Below are 12,227 nucleotides of genomic sequence, written 5' to 3' on the forward strand. Positions count from 1 at the left end.
TACTGCAACCTCTCAGCAGCTCTGACTGTCGGTCGAAGGATGCATGCTAAAGAAGACAAGATGAGTGTCCCCCAACGGGAAACCGTAGATAAACCGTGAGATCCGTTCCCTGGTGAAGTCCAAGTCTGCAGCGTTGAAGTTAAACAATCCCGTCCGGTATCAGTGAAGGCTGCAACATCCCAGCACGTCTGACTGCCGCAGACAGTAAGATGCCCAGCCAGGGGGGCGGAACACTGATAAGATGCTATCAAAATCATTCAGCCAATGGAATGAAGTTGGCAATCTTTCAACATCAAACTACAGAGAGGGATGGAGGCAGAGACAGACACAGTTGCTGCAGTCAGCAGAGGATTCTTCAGCAGAAAGCAGATTAGCAGAGTAGCCAGTGTTAAGCAGCTCCACTACCATGACAACTCTTATCCGTTACTGCACAGGGTTTGCACTGCCTGATGTATGATATGATGATATGTATGATATGATGACGATATGGTGTGATTTGTCCAGAAAACACACAAAATAAAGTTTTTCTCTGTGTCTCAGTATACGTGACAATAACAATATGCCAAACTAAACTTACCTTTTGTGTCATTGGCAAGTACCCATTTATTTCCAATTCATTATTTTCCATGACACATTAAGTTTTCAATCTATTCTAACGCACTTCCTCTGTTTACATGGCTTTTAGTTAATGCACCAACTTCCAAAGTTGTATCTTGTTAAATGCCTTTTGGAAATCTTAATACATTACAGAAGGCAGTGGAGGCCAATTCTCTGAATGCATTCAAGAGAGAGCTGGAAAGAGCTCAAGGATAGCGGGGTCAGGGGGTATGGGGAGAAGGCAGGAACGGGGTACTGATTGAGAATGATCAGCCATGATCACATTGCATGGCGGTGCTGGCTCGAAGGGCCGAATGGCCTCCTCCTGCACCTATTGTCTATTGTCTACATCTACAGTCCCCTCTCCAAACTCTCCCTGTTCCATCCTCAATGAATTGGAGCAAATTTCTCAAACATAATTTATCTGTCAAAAAACTATGTTGACTACGTTTAAATGACGTTTAAATAGCTGTTAAACTAACTAACCTGTTACTCCCTCTTTTTGCCTTCATTCTGTTTTGAATAACAACACTGGGAGTCACACTGTTTGTCAATTTTCTGGTACCTTCCTGGGGTTTAGTGAGTTATGAACATTTTATGAACATTTTAAACCATTATATCTGCAGCCACTCTTTAAAATCCTAGTGTGCAGAACATCGGATTTTGGTGATTTGTGAAGTCCCACCTTGTTATTTGAAATAAGCCCGTCTAGTTTTTCATGGTAAAAACTGATGCAAAACATTTGGTAAATTTATCTTTCATTTCTTTGTTTGTTGTTATTAATTCACCAGCTTAAATTGTCCAGAGGCCCTCGTTTAACTTAAGTTACCCTCTTCATATTTATAGAAATAAACAATTTTCTGCATGATTGAAAACTACTTGCAAGTTTTCTCTCAAAATGTATATTCTGCTTGCTTATGAGACTTTAAATGTTCTGCTGCTGGATCCCGAAACTTCACAGTCCATTGGCTGACTACTTGTCCTTGACACTTTTTTCAACCCCACCCTCATGTTAGCATAATCCGTTGGCTGGGGCTTGCTCCAGGGTTATCAGAGAGTAGAGATGAGGCACTGCATGCTGACATTTCACTGAAAGTGGGGATTGTATGCAATGTTGAAACTATATATGTGTCTGTGCATAATATGAAAACTTGTAGCATGGAAGCACTGTAATGAGCAGACTGTGAAAGGGACAGCTATTTCCTGGAAATCACAGGTTTAAACTCCACCGTGTGGCCAGCATGGAGGGAAATTCCCTCAGAGAGTTTGACAACTTCCACTGCAGAAGAGGATGCAAATGAGAGAAGTGAATCCCCATAAATAGGAGCTGACTGGTCCTCTGCAGCAGAACTTGATTCAGCAGAGAGCTACTGCGTTTGCCAGAAGATCCTTCAGCAGACATCTCATCAGCGGCACAAAGTGGAAGATGGACAGAACAGCCAGTGTGACCATCCTCATCCTCCTTCTGTGTGCCATCGCTGCACAGGGTATGTTGAGATGTCTGTACCTGCGGTTTATTTATTAATGTCCTGTAGCACATGGTATGAGTATATGATTCCCTGGTTCATGTGCTGTTTTCAATGTGCAATGCAATTAAACTTCCAAGTGTGTTAAATGCTCTTTACAATGTAACACTGTTGTGTATGAGAAATCTTTAAAATCTTTTAATTGAAATCGAAACTATCCGTATTAATATAAAACTGATCCAGCAGCCTGACTGCAAACGTAGAACGAAATGCACCAGTAACCTGTTCAAACTGGAGTTACAATGTTTTCATTGTAGCTGTAGCTGCTGTTTTGTCTTTGTGTTTGAGCTTCTTAGTGAAACTCGCAACTTTAGTGAAGGAGTTTGTGCAAACATCCAATATCTCTCTCTGGGCCATGCATTAATTACACAAAAGAGCTGCAGAAAGTACCAGAAAGTTTTGCAAGCTTTGCTCCCCTCGATTCCACGATTAAATCTGAGTGAATGTAATCTTTCCTCAGGTATTCCGATCCTAGGAGCAAATGGACGGTGCCAGTGCACTGGGACCAGCTCTAAAGTTATTCCTCGAAATGCCATCCGGAGCCTGAAATTTATCCCCAGAGGATCTCACTGTGAGAACGCAGAGATAATGTGAGTAAATGAGTCATCGCGCCAACTTCAACCTTACTCCCGGATTTCAAGTTGTAATTTAAAAAGAGCCATTGGAGTTTCTGTGAATCATATCTTGAATGTCACCTTCTCCTTGCAGTGTCACGCGGAAAAATGGCAAGAAAGTGTGTGTGGATCCTGAAGCCAAGTGGTTGGAGGTGCTTATAACTGCCAACAAAGGTCAGTGTTTTGTGTTTGCCAGAATTCAGACTTCTGTGAATAAATGTAGATGCCGTGGTTTATTTTGCCATGCGAGCGCAGACCACCGTATTAGAGGGCACTCACTGTGTGCTCCTCCCTGCTAAACACTCCCACTAACATTTGACACTTTGGGTTATTTTACTCAAGTACCTTACAAACACGTGGGGGCAGTAAAATCTGGAATGTCAACAATCGATTTGACTACATGTGGCACAGAGCGAAGCCCCAAATCCTCTTACCCACTTTCATTATTAATGTTCCCAGAAGCAGAGGTTGGGACCCTGGAAAGCCACCGGCCGTGCTGGCTGGTTTTATGGTCGCTGTCCACATTGTTGAGACCGGTTGTCACATGGTTTGGAACCCAGCTGAGACCAGACATTGAAGGATGTCTTCTGTTCAAAACAGGGATATTAAAAAATGAAATATTTAATAGTTATCTTCATCATAGGCTGCAACATGGAACATAGGGAGTTGTGGGCATGACTCGATAGGGTGCCAATCGAGCACAATGCTTTGCTTGGATGGTCTCCAGCTTTGTGGTGTACGAGCTACACTGATCCAGGCAAATGGGAGTATTTTTCACACTTCTGATTTGTGCCTTGTGGATAATGAAAATGATGATAAATAGATGTCAGAAGGTAATTCATGGACTTGTTGAACCAGCCAGGTAAAGATGGTAGCTAATAAAATTGGCTGGGACAATGATTGGCACAAATGCTACCTGGCACCTTTACGCCTTGCCTGAATGCTGTCATGGTCTTGATATATAATTGCTCTGCGTCACTAGGTGAGGCATAGAAATGGAATTGAACATTGTGCAGCCCCTTTTAGATAATGCACACTGCAGTATCAATGAGTTGTTTACAATGTCATTGCAATCTGCTCCTTTTTAGGGAAAGTCACTTTGATAATTCCATGAGTTCTGTTGCAGGAGGCACTGTGTGCTGTAATAATGTGGCTAACAATGCAATTATTCAATTACATTTCAGGTGCCAAACAACACAAGTGAACAAAATGAAGCTGCAATCTGAGAGATTCACTTCCACTCCTGGAGTATCTGCCGGGAATGAAGGAGGCTCAGCCATGGGAGTTAACATTGTGATTCACCTTCCAATGGTTCTGTCCAGTGTCTCCCCTTCATTGTTTTCTGGGAATGATCTGTGGTTCCTCCCTGTAACAGGGCATGTTTACATCCCATCACGGTGCATAATTATGCCTGAGCAAACAACTTAACTTTGTGCCAAGTCCAAAGTTTCTTTTGAGATCTGTGGTATTTAAGGTAGATTGTGAACTTGTGCACTCTGTGGAAATGAGATGAATGCCAGTTGTTGAAATGTAATACCAGCTATGAAAGTGGGAGGTGATGTTTTTAGAATAACTTGAGTTGAATGAATTCCCTGGAGGCATTGTTCAACATGACTGCAGTTCACAAGGGAAGCCAATGATGACCTTGTGGACTGTGCCCCCCCTAAAATTAAGACTAGACGAACTGTGGAATAACATTTCCCCCCAGTTCACAGCCCCTCCCTCCACCACAACCTCTCATGACCCCCAGCTGGTGGCTTGTCATAAATATGGCACGAGCATGAAAGAAATTTGATACCACTCAGTGTCCAGGATTGGGAGAACATAAATTAGCTGATATACATAGTAGAATTATCACTTGTTCCCTCATTAAAATGATCTGAGTTAGGATGGTGATGATGGAAACAATTAATTGAACACATTCCACCTTTTCCTTGAAGATAGGTTGCAATGTTACATCATCTCTATCATTTCCAAAGTTAATTTTCCTTTGTCCCATTCCTTCATTAAAAATCCCGTTCACAGATTGTGAGACTTTGTCGGCAATACCGTTGACCAAAAATGGTTGTTCCAGTTTGAACAAACGTACTCTTGTATTAAATTGTGGAACAAAAAGCTGCAAATAGCAGTTGCGTAGTTTTCCAGCAGTGTTTTTGACCATTGATATTTTAACTGGAATTATGGTGTTTCCACTGTAAAATATCAGATTTTAGGATTTATCCAAAGTTTCAAGAAAAAAATTTCTCTGCTATTGTGATTATTTTGTAAAATACCTACTTTTGAAAAGGTAAATGCTGCTAATAGTCTGATTATCACTGGAGGAAATGACATTTTAAATAGGTCTAATGTCTGTACAATGATTAATATATATCTTTTGCCCTGCGTGAACTTTCACTGACTGGGTTCAGTTGACCAACACATCTGTACAGTTGTTTGTGAATGAATTTGTCGAGCATTCTTTAAATGTATTTTTTTTTAAACAATAAACCAGATTTGCCATGAAAAAAATGTTGTCTCCGCATCTGAATTGTCAGTACATAGTTCCGTGTTTCTATATTTGATCAATGAAATACAACGGGGAATGGAGAGCAATGTGAACAGTGCCAAACTTGCAATGTTGATGGGGTTTCATTTGTTTATTTAACTCCCCACTCCCCAACACAGCACAAATGGACTATACAGGCGTTGGGGCTCAAGTCAAGTCAAGTCAAATTTATTTGTCACATACACATACTCGATGTGCAGTGAAATGAAAGTGGCAATGCCTGCGGGTTGTGCACAAAAAGAATTACAGTTACAGCATATAAATAAAGTTAATAAGTTACTAAACATAGCACAAAAAGTGTCGACAAAAATTTAGTCTCTGGGGTTATAAAAGTTGACAGTCCTGATGGCCTGTGGGAAGAAGCTCCGTCTCATCCTCTCCGTTTTCGCAGCGTGACAGCGGAGGCGTTTGCCTGACCGTAGCAGCTGGAACAGTCCGTTACTGGGGTGGCAGGGGTCCATCATGATCTTGCTTGCTCTGGATCTGCACCTCCTGATGTATAGGTCCTGCAGGGGGACGAGTGTAGTTCCCATGGTGCGTTCTGCCGAAAGCACTACTCTCTGCAGGGCCATCCTGTCCTGGGCAGAGCTGTTCCCAAACCAGACTGTAATGTTGCCGGACAGGATGCTCTCTACAGCCCCAGAGTAGAAGCAATGAAGGATCCTCAGCGACACTCTGAATTTCCTCAGTTGTCTAAGGTGGTAAAGGCGCTGCTTAGCCTTACCCACCAGTGCGGCAATGTGCGTTGCCCATGTCAGATCCTCTGCGATGCGGACTCCCAAGTATTTGAAACTGCTCACCCTATCCACAATAGACCCATTTATCTCCAGTGGCGTGTACGTCCTTGGATGTTTAGCCCTTCTGAAGTCCACAATCAGCTCCTTTGTTTTAGTGACATTCAAGAGGAGGCTATTGTCCTGACACCAGAGTGCCAGATCAGCCACCTCCTCCCGGTAGGCCTTCTCATCGTTGTTGGAGATCCGGCCCATCACCACAGTGTCATCAGCAAACTTGATGATGGAGTTTGAGCTGAACCTGGCCCCACAGTCATGTGTGTACAGGGAATACAGTAGGGGGCTAAGGACGCAGCCCTGGGGGGATCCTATGTTCAGGGTGAGGGAGCTAGATGTGTGTTCCTCCGTCCTGACCACTTGGGGCCTGGCAGTGAGAAAGTCCAGGACCCAGGCACACAGAGGGGTGCTAAGCCCCAGTTCCAGCAGCTTCTCAACCAGTCTGCTGGGGACTATTGTGTTGAATGCTGAACTAAAGTCAATGAACAGCATCCTCACATAGCCCCCCTGGCTGTCCAGATGAGAGAGAGCGGTGTGTAGAACCTGGGAGACCGCATCATCCGTGGACCTGTTCGGACGGTATGCGAACTGTAGTGGGTCCATGTTGCGAGGAAGGAGGGCGCAGATGTGCTTCTTGACTAGCCTCTCAAAGCATTTCATGACAACCGAGGTGAGGGCCACCGGTCGGTAGTCATTTAAACACGCTGGAGAGGCATTCTTTGGCACCGGTACAATGATGGATCTTTTGAAGCATGCAGGGACCACGGACTTTGCCAAGGAGAGGTTGAATATTGTGGTGAGCACTGGAGCAAGCTGAGTAGCACAAGACTTTAGTACTCGCCCAGATATACCATCTGGGCCTCCAGCTTTCCTCGTGTTCACACGCGTCAGAGCCCACCTCACCTCATGCTCGGACACCGAGAATGTGTGCACATCCCCGGCGGTGGATCCCCCTCTAGCCTCGCTAGCCAGCGCCCCTTCGGTGCTGTTTTTAGACGGCGAGCTGGTGGTGTTACCCGTCTCAAACCGTGCGTAAAAAGAGTTCAGGTCATCAGCTAAGGAGGAGCCGGCACTTCCGGTTGAGGGGGTGCTGGACCTGTAGCTAGTTATAGTCCGTAGCCCCTGCCAAAGGCGCCTGGTGTCCTGCTGCTCCATCTGTGACTCCATCTTGTCCCGGTACCTCTTTTTTGCATCCTTCACTGCCCTTCGCAGTCGGTAGGACTCTCCCTTGTAGTCGTCCATGTTGCCGGATGCCAGGCCGGAGTTGTAAGCAGCGGTGCGAGCATTCAAGGCCACGCGAATAGACCTGTCAACCCAGGGTTTTTGGTTAGGGAAGATACTGACCCTTACCGTGGGGATGATGGTATCGGCTATTGTGGCAATGAAGTCCGTAACCGCTTCCGCAAACTCATTTACGGCTCACACAAAATATTGACCTTAGAGGATTTTAACATAATGATACTTGGTCACCAATGTTATTGTACAGAGAATCCAACCAAACTGGGTGTTTGCTCTAAATATTATGTGATCGAAGGATGATTTTTTCTGAAGGTTTCAGGAGCACCTAGTATGGCTCGTCAAGAGTGTTTAATTGTCATTGTACCAGCAAACAAAAAAGCTACTTATCTCATTGTAGAATGGGCCACAAATTAGAACGCTGAATGGTTAATGTTTAGAACTCTCACAAGCGCCAAGTGACATTTATTCAGCTACACCATTCAAGGAACAGATCAGAAAGAATGTCACTGAATGCTACGTTAACCAAGAAAGATTAAAAAATGGTTAGAACACAGAAACTTGTTTCACCAGTTTCATGTTCAGATTCCATAGCCCAACTCGAGCCTTCCGATCTTCTAATAGGTAACAGTGAATGAATATAACTTTATTGTCATTCAAAAACTATACACCAGACGAGTGCATATTTGAACAAAACTCCATTGCATCTGGCTCACAACGTAACACCAAATAATAAAAATAGATTAAAAAAAAAAAGTAACTCACACATACAAATAATGACGGCGGATTATTGTGAATTCAAGAGTCTGATGGCTCAGGGGGAAGAAGCTATTGCAGAACCTAGCTGTTCTGCTCCTTATGCTGCAGTACCTTTGACCAGAGGGCAGTAGGGTGAACAGTCTATGATGGAGATGGGTGGGGTCTTTAATAATGTTTTTGGCCTTGATCAAGCAGCATTTATGTGCAATGTCCTGGATGGAAGAAAGTGAAATCCCGATGATTTTCTCAGCCGTCTTCACCACTCTGCACGGACCTCCAGTCTGAACCTTTGCAGTCCCCAGACCAGACAGAGGTGCAGCTGGTCAGTATGCTCTCTGTGGTGCCTCTGTAGAAAGTGGTGAGGATGGGATGGGGGAGGTGTGCTCTTCTCATCCGGCGCAGAAAGTGCAAACGTTGCTGGGCTCTCTTGACTAGAGATGCAGTGTTTAGGGACCAGGTCAGACTGTCTGTGATCTGCACCCCCAGGAACTTAGTGCTACAGACTAACTCCACAGCGGTGTCACTGATGTGGAGTGGTGTGTGCCTGCGCTGATTTCTCCTGATGTCAACGATGATCTCCTTTGTTTTGTCGACATTCAGGACCAGATTGTTCGTGTTGCACCAGTCCACCAGTTGTTTCACCTCCTCCATGTAAGCCAGTTCATTGTCATCCCGGATAAGTCCAACAACTGTTGTGTCATCCGCGTACTTCATGATGTGGTTTGTACTGAACCTGGCACAACAGTCGTGGGTCATCAGGGTAAACAGCAGTGGACTCGCTAGTTATTCAACTGCAACACAGATACAGGGAACAGATCAGCAAGAATGTCACACAATGATGTATTAACCAAGAAACACAAATGAGAACATAGAAGAGTGCAGCACATGAACAGGATCTTCAGTCTGTCTGTATCGACCATGAAGTCAAATTAAGTTAATCCCATCCTCCAGGCACCAAGATTTATGCACTTGTTGTTGTAATTTATCACAGGCTGGGAGGATCCACTTTGCAATTAACATCAAACGGGAAAACAGGAATTCCTGCAAAGGGCTAAAGCTGGCAGCAAGAGGATAGCATGAGTCCATTAAAGGTAGGTTTTCTAATGAATAATTCACAGAATGCAAATGTTATTATTCACTCACCCAAATTGCCCCTTGAACTCAACATCCGAGGAGCAGGAGACTGTATCATGGACAGGACTGAAGGTGGATAAGTCACTGAGACCAGATGGACCCTAGGGTTCTGAAAGAGTTAACAGTTGAGATTGTAGAGGCATTAGTAGTGATCTTTCAAGAATCACTGGAGCCAGGATTGGTTCCAGAGGACTGGAAAACCGCAAATATAACTCTGTTTAAGAAGGGAACAAGCCAAAAGAAAGAGGAAATTATAGACCAGTTAGACTGACTGTCTTCTGCAATTCTGTATGAAACTGGTTGATTTCCCGGAATTCACATGGGATGAAACACACAGGCTGCATCCTGACAAAGGACTTTCCTCACCCCTGCACAAATTCAGGGGAGGAGTAAACATGACTACAGCCTCCGCAATTCACAAATCTGGAAACTGCAACTTGAATCCGCTCCAGAAAGCCCTGAAGCTGATATTTCAACACTCACGGATAGTAAACATAATGAACATTAATTGCTGCAAAAACTGCTCCAGTAAAAGTCTAAAACCTTGCAGCACACTGTGGACCAGCCGGTTCATCTGCAATCCATACAGCTGAGATTGGCATATAATGTCACCACCTGGTGGCACCAGCAATGGCTGCTTCACCAACAGTGTGCCTGCCCTTTCCTTCTTTGTGTTTAAATAGTGTGTGTTAAATGAATGGTTTTAGTGTTCTTTAGCTTGATTTATGTGGGTGGTGGGTTGTTGGGGGATACTTTTTCTAATCTCTTACCTCGATGGAGATGCGATTTTTTCCATATCGTATCTCTGTCTGCACTGCGGCCTAACATCGAGGAGTTGGTGGCCTTTGCTGGAGAGCTTCACCACGATCACCTGTGGACTTACCATCGCGGAGCCCGCGATCCCTTTGCCAGGAGCTCCAACCGTGGGTGCTTGCGGACAACATCATGGAGCCTATGATCTCTGGTCAGAGACTGACTTCAGGAGCTCCAAGCCACGGGAGTTTCGACCGCCCTGACGCGGGAGTTTTGCCTGCCCTGACGTGGGAGTTTCGATCGCCCCGACGTGGGGGCTTTGACTGCCGTTGATGGATGGTTCGACTGCCCCGACCGCGGGAGAATAAAGAGGCAAATGATTGGACTTTTTTGCGTTCCATCACAGTGAGGAATGTGGGGAATCCACTGTGGTGGATGTCTAGGTTAACTTTTATGTATCTTAATTGGTACACGTGACAATAAAAGACCTTTGAAACCTTTGAAACCTTTAATTTCTATGGATAGTAATATTCTGTTTCCCTGGTATGGGTCCAGTGGACATAATAGGAGAGGGTTGAATAAGTTCCAGGGTGTCAAAAGGTGAGTGAAGATTTAATAGACTACCAGACCAAGTGGACCCGTTGGGCCCAAACCACTCCTGCATTGCCCCCCCTCCTCCCCCACTCCCCCCTCCCCTCTCCCCCCATCCTCCCTCCCCTCCCTCCCCCATCTCCCTCAACCCCTCCCCTTCCTCCCCCCTCGCCCCCCTCCCTCTTCCTACTTCCTCCCCCTCCCTCCCTCCCTCCCTCCCTCCCTCCCTCCCTCCCTCCCTCCCTCCCTCCCTCCCTCCCTCCCTCCCTCCCTCCCTCCCTCCCTCCCTCCCTCCCTCCCTCCCTCCCTCCCTCCCTCCCTCCCTCCCTCCCTCCCTCCCTCCCTCCCTCCCTCCCTCCCTCCCTCCCTCCCTCCCTCCCTCCCTCCCTCCCTCCCTCCCTCCCTCCCTCCCTCCCCCTCCGTCTCCCTCCAGCCCCCTCTCCCTCCCTCCCCCCTCCCTCTCTCCCCCCTCCCCACTAGGGTTGCCTCTCCTGCATTGGTGCACCACCCGCTCCTCCCCCACTCCCTCCTCCCCCATTCCCCTCTCCCCCCCACTCTCCCCTCCCCTATCCTCCCTCTCCTCCCCCTCCCTCCACCCCCTTTCCTCCCCCTCCCTCCCCTCCTCCCCCTCTCCCCCTCCCTCGCCCCCTCCACCCCCCTCTGTCCCCCACCCCCCAACCCCCTCCTCCCCCTTCCCCTCCCTCCCTCCCCTCTCCTCCACCCCCTCCCTCCCCACCCCCACACCTCCCCCTCCCCCTCCCCCCCTCCCTATATAGATAATATCTTTGGCCTTGTGTACTGTGGTGTGGATTTAGCTGGTGATTCCTGGTCCAATTCCCATACCTCACGAGCCACCTTTTGCCCAAGCTGGGGCTCACGGATGCAATTCACCATTGCCCTTAAGGCACCATAGAATATATAACAGTACAACACAGGAAGAGGTTCTTCAGTTAAACATGTCTCTGCTACATATGATGCCGTTAATCCCTTCACCTCTGCCCACAGGTGATCCATATCCCTCAATTCCCTGCATATCCACACGCCTCTCGATGAGCCTCTTAAATGCCACTATCATATATGTCTCCACTATCACCCCATGCAGCATATTCCAGGCACCCATCATTCTCTCTGAAAAACCTGTCCTGCTCATCTCCATTAAATGAGGGTGTCCACCCGAAACGTCACCCATTCCTTCTCTCCAAAGATGTTGCCTGTCCCACAGAGTTACTCCATCATTTTGTGTCTATCTTCCATTAAACCTTTCCTCTCTGACCTTATAACTCTAGTCTTTGACCTTTCCACACCATGAAAATGGTTCTGACTATCTACTCTTTTTATGCCACTCATAAATGTGTATACTTCTATCAGTTCCTCCCTCAGCCCCTGATTCTTTCAGTCAACCTTTGGTTTGCTGAGGAAAAGTTTGTACGAAGGTCAAGATTTCAGATGTGGGACAAACTTCACAGTCGATCAGGTAGAGAAGCTGCCAGAGGAGATGCCAGAGGAGGTAGTTGACGTTGAGACTTTCCCAACGTTTAAGAAACAATTAGACAGGTACATGGATAGGACAAGTTTGGAGGGATATTGACCAAGCGCAGGCAGGTGGGACGAGTGTAGCTTTGACATATTGGCCGGTGTGGGCAAGTTGGGCCAAACGGGCTGTTTCCACTCTGTATCACTC

General features: G+C 46.3%; 1 protein-coding gene across 1 annotated transcript; it reads left to right on the plus strand.

Moving 5' to 3' along the window:
• Positions 1–1,959: 1,959 nt before the first annotated feature.
• On the plus strand, positions 1,960–5,230 carry LOC144599947 (interleukin-8-like). Its single transcript, XM_078411229.1, has 4 exons — positions 1,960–2,084; positions 2,584–2,713; positions 2,832–2,911; positions 3,922–5,230. The coding sequence occupies exons 1-4, from the start codon at positions 2,024–2,026 to the stop codon at positions 3,939–3,941; spliced, it is 291 nt and encodes a 96-aa protein (XP_078267355.1). The 5' UTR covers positions 1,960–2,023; the 3' UTR covers positions 3,942–5,230.
• Positions 5,231–12,227: the final 6,997 nt, after the last annotated feature.

The sequence above is a fragment of the Rhinoraja longicauda genome, chromosome 1, assembly GCF_053455715.1.
Source record: "Rhinoraja longicauda isolate Sanriku21f chromosome 1, sRhiLon1.1, whole genome shotgun sequence".
Taxonomy (NCBI): domain Eukaryota; kingdom Metazoa; phylum Chordata; class Chondrichthyes; order Rajiformes; family Arhynchobatidae; genus Rhinoraja; species Rhinoraja longicauda.

Excerpts from the sequence above, each read along its gene's own strand:
- LOC144599947 (XM_078411229.1), top strand. The coding sequence starts at position 2,024 with ATGGACAGAACAGCCAGTGTGACCATCCTCATCCTCCTTCTGTGTGCC. Across the intron at positions 2,085-2,583 it reads GTGTGCCATCGCTGCACAGG|GTATTCCGATCCTAGGAGCA; the intron begins GTATGTTGAGAT and ends ATCTTTCCTCAG. Across the intron at positions 2,714-2,831 it reads TGTGAGAACGCAGAGATAAT|TGTCACGCGGAAAAATGGCA; the intron begins GTGAGTAAATGA and ends TTCTCCTTGCAG.